This window comes from Dromiciops gliroides, chromosome 1 (assembly GCF_019393635.1).
Source record: "Dromiciops gliroides isolate mDroGli1 chromosome 1, mDroGli1.pri, whole genome shotgun sequence".
Classification (NCBI taxonomy): domain Eukaryota; kingdom Metazoa; phylum Chordata; class Mammalia; order Microbiotheria; family Microbiotheriidae; genus Dromiciops; species Dromiciops gliroides.
The window spans coordinates 490,278,615-490,292,532 of NC_057861.1; the positions used below are offsets into that span (position 1 = coordinate 490,278,615).

A 13,918-nucleotide genomic window follows, 5' to 3' on the forward strand; every position below is an offset into this window, starting at 1 on the left:
CCATCTTTTTAATAGAGACAATGGGATAATCTCAGGGTTTTTGTTTTGTTTTGTTTTGCGGGGCAATGAGGGTTAAGTGACTTGCCCAGGGTCAAGTGTTTGAACTCAGGTTCTCCTGAATCCAGGGCCGGTGCTCTATCCATGGCGCCACCTAGCTGCCCCTGGAATAATCTCTAAAGTAACTTCCAGCTCTGATATTCTGTCATTTTATGATTTCTTTCCTCTGAGGCAGGCACATTAGGACCATTTTACAGAGAAAGACAACCAGAAACCTATAGAGGGTCTGAGATTTACCAAAAGTCACACACTGGTAAATCAAGCTTAGGGCCATAGTTCAGACTCACCTCCTGGCCTAGATTCCTGCTTACGTTGTACTTCACTTCTGGGTCTTAATTATGTATTCGCTGCTTTGAGGAAATGACAGAGACCTTCACTGAGCTGGTTAGGGGCTGGGGGTGGAGAGAAGGCAAAGTGGTGATTCTGTCCAAGAAACCTGAAGAAAGGATCTTCTAAGGAAAAGAAACAATTTATGGGAGGTGTGAGCCAGGCCCAAACAGAAGAGAAACACAAGAATTGGTGAGATGACAGACCAGAGACTGTGAGAAAAGGGAGGAGGAGGAAGTAAGATCTAAGCCACCAGACAAAAGCCTGAAGGAGAGAAGAAAACTGACAAGGAAAGAGAGAGTGAAATTGAGAAAGAGTGAAGGAAAGAGGACTTCCAGTTAAGATGGTAGATGGCTTCTAGAAGAACTCAGCTCTCCTAAGGAATACTCCAACAATGGTTTATAAGGAAACCAGATGAAACTGATCAAGAAGACCAAAGAGAAACACCAGTAAACTATTTTATATAGTACAGGAGTGCGCAGGAAGAGGACAAGTAGCTTATAGGCAATCTGAGTCTGGATTCAGCAGGAAAAAAAAAAAAGGCAGATCAATTTGTGGCAAATGGGACTCAAAGTCGGTGGGATTCTGGTCCCACAATATTAATTAGCCACTTGGACAGTGTGGCACCTGGGGGTTGTGGGCATTTCATTGAAACAGAGCAAGGGAGGATTGAACATACACACACACACACACACACACACACACACACAGAGAATTTAGTGTAGAAATACATTAGTTAAACAGGGAAAAGGGGGAAAAAACAGGAAAAGGGGAGAAGGGAAAGGAAGATTTTAGAGGGAGGATGGAGTTAGAGAAGGAATAGTCCCAAGTAAAGCAAAGTGAACTTTGTTTTCAAATGGGAGATCATAAAAGGAGGATTAAATGGAGAGAAAGTGTAAGAGTCAGTGATTGGGGTGTAGGCTGGGTGAAGAAAAGAGGGGTAGAGGAGTAAGATCAGAGCACTTCAATTATAGATCACTAGTGTTAATTTCATTACTTTCCTTGCCTTCCTTTCTTCTCATTTGTAAGGGGAAGTAAGGCAAAGGGCAAGGAGAGGAAAAATTCTAAGAGGATATGATGGAGGTAAAAAACACAATTAATAAACATAACAATGAATATGAATGAAATGAATGCATTCATAAAAATGGAGGAGGGTAATAGAAAGCAGAAGCAACCCAACAATATGTTCTTTGGGGGGGGGGGGGCAGTGAGGGTTAAGTGACTTGCCCAAGGTTACACAACTAGTAAGTGCCAAGCGTCTGAGGCGGAATTTGAACTCAGGCAGGTCCTCTTGAATCCAGGGCCAGTACTTTATTCATTGTGCCACCTAGCTGCCCCCAACAATAAGAAATATAAAGTTGAAACATAAAGATTAAAGTAAGGGATTGAACTAGAATTTACTATGTTTCAGGTAATTTTTTTTTAATGCTGGGGTGGTAATAAAGACATTTATTATAATAAATTATATGGTTATAAAACATTACTCAAATTATCATTAGAAATGGAAAATTTAAATAACCCAGTCTCAGAAAAAAAAAGTTGGACATACCATAAATTAACTTCCAAAGGCAAGAACCCCAGGATCAGATGGATTTACAAGTGAATTCTGTCTAACATTCAAATAACAATTAACTCCAATATTACATAAGTTGTTTACAAACATAGAGAAAGAAAGCAATCTATCAAGTTCCTACTATAAGTGAAATATGTTCTGAAACACAAACCAGGGAGAGAAAAAACAGAGAAAGAAAATTAAATACATATTTTTAATGAATACATGATTATGTCAAGAGCTGCAGAAAAGGCTTTTGGCAGAATACAGCACTCATTAGTGTTAAAAAATGTATTTTTAAAATCAGACAAAAGGAAACTTTGCTTAATATTGTAAAAAGTGTCTACCTAAAACCAAGAGCTAACATTATCTGTAATTGCAAAATGCTGGAGGCCTTCCTAATAAAATCAGGAGTAAAGCAAGAAAGTCTTTAGTTCCTGAAATGCTAACTGGTGCAGCAAGACAAGAAAATGAAATCAAAGGACTAAACACAGACAGAGAAGAAACAAAAATTTTGCTTTTTTGTACATGGTTAATTTAGAAAAGCCTAGATACTCAATTAAAATTTGATAGAAATAACAATTTCAGCAAAGTATCTTAATATAGAATAAACACATAAACTTATCAGCCTATTTATATATTACCAATAAAACCCAGTGGGAAGAAATAAAGAAAATATTGAAAGATAAAGAAAGACAGTGTATAAATATCTGGGAGTCTACCTACAAACACACATAGGAATTATCTGAATTAAACTACAAAAAATTTAATTTGGATGATATTGAATTTTTCATATTAGCATTGCCCATACATGAGCAATTAATATTTCTTTGATAGAGTTAAATAATCTAATACTAATATAATAAAAATTCAATATCATCCAAATTAATTTACAGATTCAGTATTACATCTAAATATGAAAAATTACCTTATAGAACAGACTAAATAACATCAAAATTCACCTGCAGAAAGATTAAGAATCACAAGGAAAATAAAAAATGACAAAAAGCATGTGGATTTGTAATGACCAAACAAGGGATAGAAAGGGTGATAAAGGGTAAAAAAAAAATTGTTACAGAAAATTAGAAATTTTATGCATACACAAAACCAATGCAGTTAGAATTAGAAGGATAAGAGTTAAATGGGAAAAATATTTGTAGCAGATTTTTATGATAAAGATCTGATAACCAAGCTATATAAAGAATGGGTGATATATATATATATATATATATATATATATATATATATATATATATATATATATATATATATATATACACACACACACACACAGAGAATTTAATTCACCCTCCAATACATAAATGGTCAAAGGATATGAACAAGCAGTTCTCAAAAGAAAAATGCAAACTATCAACCACCATATGAAACAAATAATCCAAACCACTAATTATGAGAAAAGTGCAAATTAAAAACTCTGAGGTTCCACTTCATACCATCAGACTGACAAAGATGACCAAAAAATAGCAATTATCGGGGGGACTATAGGAAAGCAGGAATGTTCATGTACTATTAGTAGAGTTGTGCATTGGTCCAAACATTCTAAAAAGCAATTTGGAACCATACAAAAAAAGTCATTGAATTGTTCATACCCTTTGACCTAGTGTTGCTGTCGTCGACATTGTTGTTGCTGCTGCTGTTGATGCTATTATATACCCCAATAGAGGTCAAAATAGAGGTAAATGATTCATATGTACAAAAATATTTATAGTAGCACTTTTTGTGGTAGCAAAAAGCTGGAAGCTATGGGGGTACACATCAATTGGGAAATGGCTAAAATTATAGTATATGAATGTGTGTCTATATTGCATCATAAAAATTACTAAAGGAATAGATTAAAAGAAATTTAGGAAGACTTGAATGAACTGACATGGAATGAAGTGAACATAACTAGGAGAACAAAATTTAAACAACTACAATGTAAAGGAAAACAAAGCACATAATATAAAGAAAACAACTCTGAAAGAGTTAAGAACTCTGATGAAAGCAATGAACAATCATGATGACTCTAACAGAAGGATGATGAAGCATGCTTCCCCACTCTAGGCAGGGAGATGAATTAGAGATGCAAATGAGAAGCAAAATTTCAAATATATTGAGTGTGTGCATTCGAATTTGTTTTGCTTGACTATGTATTTGTTACAAGGGAAAGCTTTTATCTAGGGTGGTGTGGAAAGTAGTGGGGTTGATTACTGTAGATGGTGATGCAAAAAAAAGGGAAAAAAAGGAAAAAATACAAGAAACATGTACAAAATATACAGATTAAGGGGACACATAAACATGACTCTTGGTACTACCTATCATGTTAAATGTAATATGTACTTAAAAAAATAAGCTGGACATAAAAGCTGTCCACATTTCACATATAATCTTTTATATTTTATATATTAGAATGTTCATGTTTCTTAAGTTCATAACAAAAAAGAAAACTGGAAAGGAAAAGAGTCAGAAAGAGAGCACAGGACAGGATTAGGGCAAGACAGGCAATGAGTGGCAGAAGATGGGAACCCTAATTCTCCAGGAGAACCATAGCCAGTAATGCCAATGGCGGTAAGGACCTTAGAGACCTAAGGACCATCTGGTCTAACCTCCTCTTTCTACAGATGATGAAACTGAGACCCAGAGAGAGGAAATAACTTGTCCATAGTCACATTTAGAATTAGTGGTAGAACGGGCATTAGAATCCAAGTCTTGTCAAGGTCTAGAGGTGCTAGGGGCTTGAACCTATGGTGTTTTCCAAGGGTTAGTTAAGTAAACTGAATTTAGTTTACCATATTTTCGGGTCTGTAAATGGGATATGCTAAACATCAGATTAAAAAAAATAAATTTAGAGTCAATCAGTGTTGGTGACTTGCCCAAGCTCACACAGTAAGTGTCTGAGGCCAGATTTAAATTCAAGTCCTCCTGACTCCAAAGCCAGTGCTCCACTGTGCCATCTAGCTATTCCTATACATCAGATTTATTGAGACAAAGAGATGCCTATGTATGCTTCAATAGTGCCTTGCACAGGGGGTAGCTAGGTGGCACAGTGGATAAAGCACTGGTCCTCGATTCAGGAGGACCTGAGTTCAAATCTGGCCTCAGACACTCGACACTAGCTGTGTGACCTTGGGCAAATCACTTAACCCTCATTGCCCTGCAAAACAACAACAACAAAAAAAACAAAAAACAAAAAACCCCAAGAACCTTATTGGAGCAGCTAGGTGGCACAGTGGATAGAGCACCAGACCTGGAGCCAGGAGGATCTGAGTTCAAATCTGGCCTCAGACACTTGACACTAGCTGTGTGACCCTGGGCAAGTCACTTAACCCCAATTGCCTCACCAAAAAAAATAATAATCCTAGAACATGAAATAAGAACCATGACAAATTCCTTTGCCTTTGTGTGCTCTATGGGTTACTATATTTTTGAAGTATTGGGTGGAAAACTTTTCATTAAATGTGTTGGTTTACTTATCCCCTTCCTCACTTTACTGAGGAAGTTGGAACTATCTTCTTAGGCAAGTGATTAGGCTAGAGTATGGTCAGAGCTCCTGAAGTCCACCAGCAATATAGAGGCCTCCTCATTCTGGAATAAGCTTGGGCTGATGAACTAGTGAAGAAGCTTGAGTCAGAGCACTCATGCACAAACACGAAATCATCTAGGGGCATTCTGGGAAAGATTCACAATTCTTCTGATGCCAAAGAATGTATTTCTCACCTAGAAAGAATGATGAAGGCTAAATGAGGACTAGGGAACTTCAGATAATGATTAAGTTAAAAGTTAGGTATCCTCCAGATTGGCAATCAGTAATTTTCTTTGTGTTCTTCCCTCACCAAATTACTTTTGTATATACTTCTATGTGTATGTGTTGTTTTCCCTCAATCCCTAATAGAATGTAAGCTCCTAGGGGGGCAGCTAGATGGCGCAGTGGATAAAGCACCGGCCCTGGATTCAGGAGTACCTGAGTTCAAATCCGGTCTCAGACACTTGACACTTACTAGCTGTGTGACCCTGGGCAAGTCACTTAACCCCCATTGCCCCACAAAAAACAAAAACAAAAACAATAGAACAGAATGTAAGCTCCTTGGGGTCAGGAACTGCTTCCTTTTTTGCATTTGTATACTTAGAACTTAGCACATAGTAGGTCCTCAATAAATATTCTTTGAATTAAACTTAATGGAGGTTTCTAATAACCTTCCATAAACCTATTCCTGGTGTATCATTTCTGCATTTGTATATTCTCTTTTATGTCATGAATAAATGCAACAAACTCTCACTTTTGGTGTCTGAAGTATGTGTAGGAACAAAATAGAAGGGAATGAGGAAGAAAACTGGACATCTAGTTACAGTAACAGTGTTAGAAGAAGGAGGAATGGTCATGAGGGTTCAATATGGCAGATCTTAGAATCCAAGGAGCCAAGCATGCTCCAAGCATTCTGGGACTAAAAAAGTTGGCACTTCAAGTTGGGGTTCAAAGATCAGGGAAGTTTATTAATTTGTAAAGTAGAAAAGCTCTGAGGCCATGATTAAGGTGTCCTGGACTAATGCCTAGGAGTTAAAGCTGACTGGGATTGACAAGGCCTAATGCCCAGAGTCAGAGCCTTCATAATAACATAGATTTTCCCCTACCTTTTTGCGGGAGCATGTGATTTCATGACTGGAGAACTCATGTAGAAACTTTCTTCACTCATGTGAATTGGAAACTTGAGCAAATCACTCAGTTCTTGGGATCTTATCTATAAAATGAGGAATTTGGACTCGATGGCTTTTAAGGTCCCTTCTAGCTCTGACTCTGTGATCTCAGTATATAGCATGTAACTTAGATTTAACTACATGTAACTAGTATAGAATATAGACTTAGGGAGCTAGCTACATGAAACACTGAGAGGGACCATGTGCCTTTCCCAGGGACACACAGCTAGTATGTGTCCAAAGCAGGCCTTGAACCCAGATATTCCTCACTCCACTTCTAATCCTCCATGCACTAAACCATCCTGCCTCTCCATAGAACACAAAACCACAGGTTTTGGAAGCGTCTCCAGAGTATTAGCTCTAAGGGGTCCCTTAGAGCTCATTTAGTCTAAACTCCCTTTGCAGTATCACTGATGGGTGATTATCAAGGCTCTGCTTGAATATTTCCACTGATAGTTTCACTACCTCAAAAGATAACCTGTTCCATTGTTGAATAACCCTAATTATTATATAAAACTGAAATCTGCCTCTTTTTTAAAAACTTCTACCCATTGGCATGGCTGGAAAGGATGATCCCAGCCGCTTAGGGGGATATGAATACGGTAGGAGAAGAACAACAGATATATGAGCCTCTGGACCCTCTGACTGATGGCCTAGCCATCTTGAGAATGACCCTGATTATCTCAGGGAAGGGCATTTTTCCTTCCAATCATACTCTCTCTACACTCAACAATAGTTGACTTCTTAAGACCATTTTGTTTGCCTTTCTTTGTATTCTTAACACTTAGCACAGTGTCTGGCACATAGTAAGCCCTTAATAAATGCTTGTGGACTGAATGAGTGACCCTTACAATTGGCTAACAGTCCAAACCTGGTACCTCCAGGTCAATGCTAAGGGGCCAACTAGGTATTGTGGGGAATCTAAGGATCACTGGTAGACAGCAGCAGCTGCCTGAGCAGCTATTCCCAACTGAAGCCCCAAATGAACAAGCTGGGACTAAGGCCATGGCCAGAGTTAGCCTCTCCTCTTCTCAGCAAGCTATAGCCCCTGGAGAATGAGTGACAATTTTCTGGCCGGCCTTGGAAAATCTTCTAAACTAGGGACATTAAGGAGACTTGGCAAATGGCTTGGCTGGGTTGTTGGGACAGTCCCAGTGGGTGAGACTCCTACACAGGGGAAGCATAGCCTCAGCTCCACCCAGGCCACAAAACAATTAGGAGCTGAGCTGACTGGCCTGGCTTGCTCAGCTGGCTCCACCTGTGGCCGCCTTACCCATGGGCATCAACTCCATCACTAGTTTGGGGTAAGCGATGTTGGAACATCCCACTTCAGCCCCACAGGCCCTCAGGCACTCAGATGTCACCACACAGCCCACATCATCTGAAAAATAAAGTGATGGAGAGAGAATTAGAGAGGAGAGAGAGAGAGAGAGAGAGAGAGAGAGAGAGAGAGAGAGAAAGAGAGAGAGAGAGAGAGAGAGAGAGAGAGAGAGAGAGAGGTTATCCCATGGTAAGGTTCTGCTCCCCAAAACATAGTGTCCCTGATCTAGGGAGTATCCTTGAATTTATTCTTGTTTCTAGAGTAGCCATTTTTATCTCAGAATGTAAGAATTCTATCTGCTCCTCACTTTCTCTCAATTCTACCATCTTTCTTTCCCTACTTCCTTATCTCCTAATTATTTCTCTTCAGATAATTTTTTTTTTTTTGCAGGGCAATGAGGGTTAAGTGATTTACCCAGGGTCACACAGCTACTAAGTTTCAAGTGTCTCAGGCTGGATTTGAACTAGGTCCTCCTGAATCCAGGGCCAGTGTTTTATCCACTGCACCACCTAGCTGCCCCCCAGATAAAATTTTTTATCCTTTCCCTTACACCCAAGCTCTTGACACTTGAGTTCTCACCCACGTATAGCCAGCTGAGGTTGTAGCATTGCCATCCATTTGTGGGAGATGCATGCTGTAGCAGTAGACCAGCATGAAAGGGTAGATTCAGAATTCTTTCTCTTTTTTTGGAATTAAAAAAAAGTAATAAACATTTTTATTTATAGTTTGGGGTTCCAATTTTTATCCCTCCTTTTCTCCCTTCCCTTCCCCCCCCCAAGCAGCAAGCAATCAGATATGGGTAATACATGTATTATTATGTAAAACATTATCATATTTGTCATTTTGTATAAGAAAACTTGAATAAAAGAAAAAATGAAAGAAAGTGAAAAATAGCATTCTTCAGTCTGTGTTCCATCAATATCAGTTCTTTCTGCGGAGGTAGATAGTATGTTTCATCAATAGTCCTTTGGGGTTGTCTCAGATCATTGTATTGCTGAGAATAGTTGTCATTCACAGTTCTTCATCAAACAATATTGCTGTCTCTGTGCATAATGTTCTCCTGGTTCTGCTTATTTCACTATACATCAGTTCATACAAATCTTTCCAGGCCTTTCTGAAATCATTCTGCTTGTCATTTCATATAGCATAATAATATTCCATCACCATCATATAATATGGCTTGTTTAGACATTCTCCAGTTGATAGGCATTCCTTTGATTTCCAATTCTTAGCCACCACAAAAAGAGCTGCTGGAAATATTTTTGTACAAATAGGTCTTTTTCTCTTTTGGGGGATATCTTTGGGATATAAACCTAGAAGTGGTATTGCTGAATCAAAGGGTATGCACAGTTCTATAGCCCTTTGGGCATAGTTCCAAATTGCTCTCCAGAATGGTTAGATCTTTTCACAACTCCACCAATAGTGGATTAGTGTTCCAACTTTCCCACATCCCCTCCAACATCCAATATTTTCTGTTTTTGTTATATTTACCACTCTTATAGGTGTGAGGTGACATCTCAGTTGTTTTAATTTGCATTTCTCTCATCAATAGTGATCTAGAGCATTTTTTCATATGACTATAGCTAGCTTTGATTTCTTTGTCTGAAAACTGCCTGTTCATATCCTTTGACCATTTATCAGTTAGGGAACAGAATTCTTTCTAAGGGAGCCAGTCTCCCCAAAGTAAGGAGGGAAAGTCCCTAAGAGGCCAGGGAACATGGCAAAGCTACCAGGGGTCAGGATACTGTTGCCGCTTTACCCTAGAAACAACACATAGGCCCTGGCTAGCTTGCCAAGTCTGATCCTAATGTTACACATTGAGGTGGGTGGGAAGGTAGATAAATTAAACCTGTGAAAGGTAAAGATCACGGACCCTAACTCTGTCCCAGTTGTGGTTGTGCTGTATGATGCTGGCAAAACAAACAAATAAATAAACGAAAATCTGCCAATCAAGAAGGATAATGCTAAGTTTTTCCAATGCTGTAACAAGACATCACTCATAAAAATAAGCCTCTAGTCTTGTGCCATCATCAAAGTATTATAAATGTCAAGCAATAATGCAAACTGGAAAGGATTACAAGGGACAAGAGAAATCCCTCATAAAGCAGGGATTGTTTGAGGCTCCACAATTGGTAACGCTTTGTGGAGATTCTTGTGGTCTGGACATGCTGCTCAGCAAAAGCCCATTGTCCATGGGATAACCTTGGGGTTCAAAAGTGAGCTTAACATTCCAGTGTGAATATGCATCAAGGGGGACTGGGGAGGTTAAACAATCTTCCCTGCAAGGAAGGAAAGAATCCTTCCCATTTGGCAAAGGGATAAAGTGAAGATGGGAAAAGAAAGAGGGTTAGCCCCAGTCCTTGTAGAGATCTGCAGGCCATGGGGTAAGGACAATTCAGTACAGAGGCTTCTGTTGGTTGCTAGTGCGTGAGATCATTAGTTGCAAATGGCGTCTTCAATTATAACATGTCTCAGAAGGAAAGGTCTTCCCTTATTATGAACTTCTGCTTTGGCTGCACTTTCTATCTGCAAAGGGCTTTGTAGTCATTATTAGACAACTCTCCTAGCATCTCTCTAAGCCGGCTATTATTTACATAAGAAAATAGAAGTATAAAGCCAATGAATGGCCTGCCCCATGCCCTGCGTTTGGCAAAGTTGTGAATTATGCATCTAACCCTTCTCATTCAGACTACCCAACTATTATTCTATTTGCTTCCCCTCTCAGCTCAGATTTTCTGGTCCTCTTAGAGTAGAATCTTCACTGTGTCTTCTGCCCACAGACTGAGTCCCATCACAGTTAAACAGCCCTGAGCAAGAGGCACAGAATGGAGATGGGCTACTAAGAGGTGAATCAGGCCAGCCTATGTCCTCCATTATTAAATAATGATGGATATAAGGAAGGCCCCAGAATGCCTCACCAGCCAGTTTGCCACAGTGCCCGAAATTCCACTCTTGAAACTTGATCCCTTTTGGTTAAAACTGGGACTATCTAATTCAAAAATAAGTTCAACCTTTATTAATGCTTAGGTCAGACTCTCCAGGATCTTCCTTCAAAAGTCAACACTCGGGGGCAGTTAGGTGGCACAGTGGATAGAGCACTGGCCTTGGATTCAGGAGGACCTGAGTTCAAATCCGGTCTCAGACACTTAACACTTACTAGCTGTGTGACCCTGGGCAAGTCACTTAACCCCAATTGCCTCACTAAAATTAAAAAAACAAAAAAAACCAAAAGTCAACACTCTTCTGGCAAAGGCCACTTTTTTTAAGGCTTAGACCCTTCAATTTGCATGTGCTTTTCTTATACTTTTCTCCTTCACTCTTGCAGCTCCCCCACCTGAGACACCTTTCTTCCATCTCCTTTATCTATCCAACGTCTACCCATTCTTTAAGGCTAAGGTAAAGTACTTGCATGAAGCTTGGATCTCCATTGAAAGTGATTTCTTTCTTCTGAATTCTTATAGCACTGGTTGTCCACATCACTCGTTTGGTCATTCAGTCATATCCTACCTTGTATTATTACTTAACTGTTTCAGATGTAGGAGTCTTGTGCATTCCAAAAGAATGTTCACCCATTAAGGTTGGAGACTGCATCTTACTCATTAGGAGGTAGTGTAGTACAGGGGAAAAAGTACTGATGAGAATGAGAGGACATGGGTCCAAATCTTGCCTCTTATGCTTACTACCTTTGTGACCTTGGGCAAATCACACTCTCTCTGGGTCTCAGTTTCCCGGTTTGTAAAAATGAGTTTGGCTAGACAACCTTCTATCTCTATATCTATTCAGATAACCCACACTAATTGACAGAGAGCTGTGCATACAGCAGGTGTTCAATACCTTTGGTTGACTCGAGAATTAATTGGGAGAGTATCTCTGTACAAGATCTCCCCATTGTGTGACATAGAACTCAAACCAAACCCTGATGGCTAGTGAATATTCCACAGGGAAAGATGATACTTGTGACCAACCATCAGTTTTGGACTACTTTAACCTCCTGATCTATCTCTCACCATATCCACCTGGCAGTGTGGGAAGTAAATAATCTGAGTAGAATGCCTGACCTTTCCTCCCCTGCCCTCCCCAATCCCCAATGACTAAAGGAGGCAAGAAAAGGCTACATCCTGACTCCAGGAGTTCTGCTTCCTATAGTGTGGGAGGAGGAGGTGAGCCATGGGACAGGGAGATTCCAGACTGGAAAAGGCAAAACTGGTAATCAAGAAAAAGAACCAGATTCAGTTCAAGGGAGAGAAATTACTTCGAGAATCATATGACTATAATTTTTTTAGAGCTAGAACCAGGACTGAAACCTAGGAGCAAAGGTTTGGCTTTAACTAAATGACTCTGGATGTAGCATAGTGTTCATATTTTTGGATTTAAAAAAAATATATTGGAAAAAATTTTTTTTAAATGTATTGGTGGGGGCAGCTAGGTGGCACAGTGGATAAAGCACTGGCCTTGGATTCAGGAGGACCGGAGTTCAAATCCAGCCTAACCACTTGACACTTAACTAGCTGTGTGACCCTAGGCAAATCACTTAACCCTCATTACCCTAAAATAAAAAATTAAAAAATTTTTAAATGTATTGGTTTTGTTGGATTTTTTTCTCTTTTTATTTTTTCTTTAAAAAAAAAATTCTTTGTTATATGAGATAGCTCTCCAGGAGGGGGAAAGATATAGAGAGAAATTTAGGCGATATAATAATAAAAAGATATCAATAAAATTTATTTTTAAAAAATCAATCAGGAAACATACTATCCACCTTCAAAGAAAGAATTGATATTGATTGAACACAGACTGAAGTATGCTATTTTTCACTTTCTTTCATTCTTTTCCTTTTATTCAAGTTTTCTTATACAAAATGACTAATGTTTTACATAATTGCACATGTATAACTTATATTTGAATACTTACTCCCTCAGGAAGGGGGTAGAAGAGGGAGGGAAGGAGGGATAGAATTTGGAACTGAAAACTTTAAATAAAAATGTTTATTTTAAAAAAATCAATCAGCAAGCCTATATTGATTACAGTTGGTGGTACAGTAAATAGAGCACTAGGCACGGAATAAGGAAGATATGACTTCCAGTCAGGCCTTGGACACGTGGTAGCTGTGTGACCCTGAGCAAGGCTCTTAACCTTTGTTTGCTTCAGTTTCCTCAACTGTAAAATTGGAATAATAATAGTACCTACCAAAAAGAGTTGTTGTGAGGATCAAATGAGATAATATTTGTAAAAAGCACTTAGCCCAGTGCTTGCCACACTTGTTTGCTACTTATTTTGTTCTTGTTGTTCAGTTGTGTTCTACTCTTTGTGAGCCCATTGGGGTTTTCTTGGCAAAGATACTAAAGGGGTTTGACATTTCCTTTAAAAAAAAAACAACAAACAGATGAGGAACTGAGGCAAACAGGTTAAGTGAATAGCCCAGGATTAAACTGCTAGCAAGTGTTTGAGACCAGATTTGAATTCATGAATGAATCTTCCAGACTCCAGGCTCAACACTCTATCTCTTCCCCCTGAATACCTTCTGTGGCTTGGGCCTTGGACAATGCATTGTAGAGTAATCAAGAGAAGAAAAGTAAATGTTTTCTGCCATCTTGGAGCTAAGAGTTTGATTTGGGATTTAGGAAAGCATAATAGAGGCTGGGATGTGATTATGGGACAATTCTGTTATAAATGACACAGGCACAAATCAGCAAACACCTTTTTTGAGATAGGAGAGAGGAAAAACAGGACAAAGGAGAGGGAAGAGACAGGGAAGTTGAAGTGGGAAGGAAGAGGAAGAGGGGAAGGGAAACAGAGAAAAGGGGGTGGAATGTATTGGGGAAAGAAGGAAAGGAGGCAAGGAAGCCGAGTTATGTGTGGCACATTGTTAGAGAAACAGTAAACAAGAGCTGAACTGTGTATTACCCAGCAAGCCTTAATGTTCCAGGTGCCTGAGCTTAGCTTAGTGGGTGGAGGCAGCTGATTACAGCTCC

At 39.2% G+C, this 13,918-nt stretch overlaps 1 protein-coding gene across 4 annotated transcripts in view; it reads right to left on the minus strand.

Moving 5' to 3' along the window:
• Nucleotides 1-13,918, minus strand: part of SLC5A10 (solute carrier family 5 member 10) — a 186,461-nt gene that overhangs the window by 34,757 nt on the left and 137,786 nt on the right. For 2 of the 4 annotated variants that reach the window (XM_043978046.1, XM_043978044.1), the window contains one exon: nucleotides 7,902-8,009. The exons of 1 other annotated variant lie outside the window; for it this stretch is intronic. In XM_043978046.1, the coding sequence (XP_043833981.1) occupies nucleotides 7,902-8,009 (108 nt within the window). Of the gene's footprint in view, nucleotides 1-7,901; nucleotides 8,010-10,370; nucleotides 10,403-13,042; nucleotides 13,062-13,918 lie in introns of all 4 variants that reach the window. One more of the 4 variants, XM_043978045.1, reaches the window with a different exon arrangement.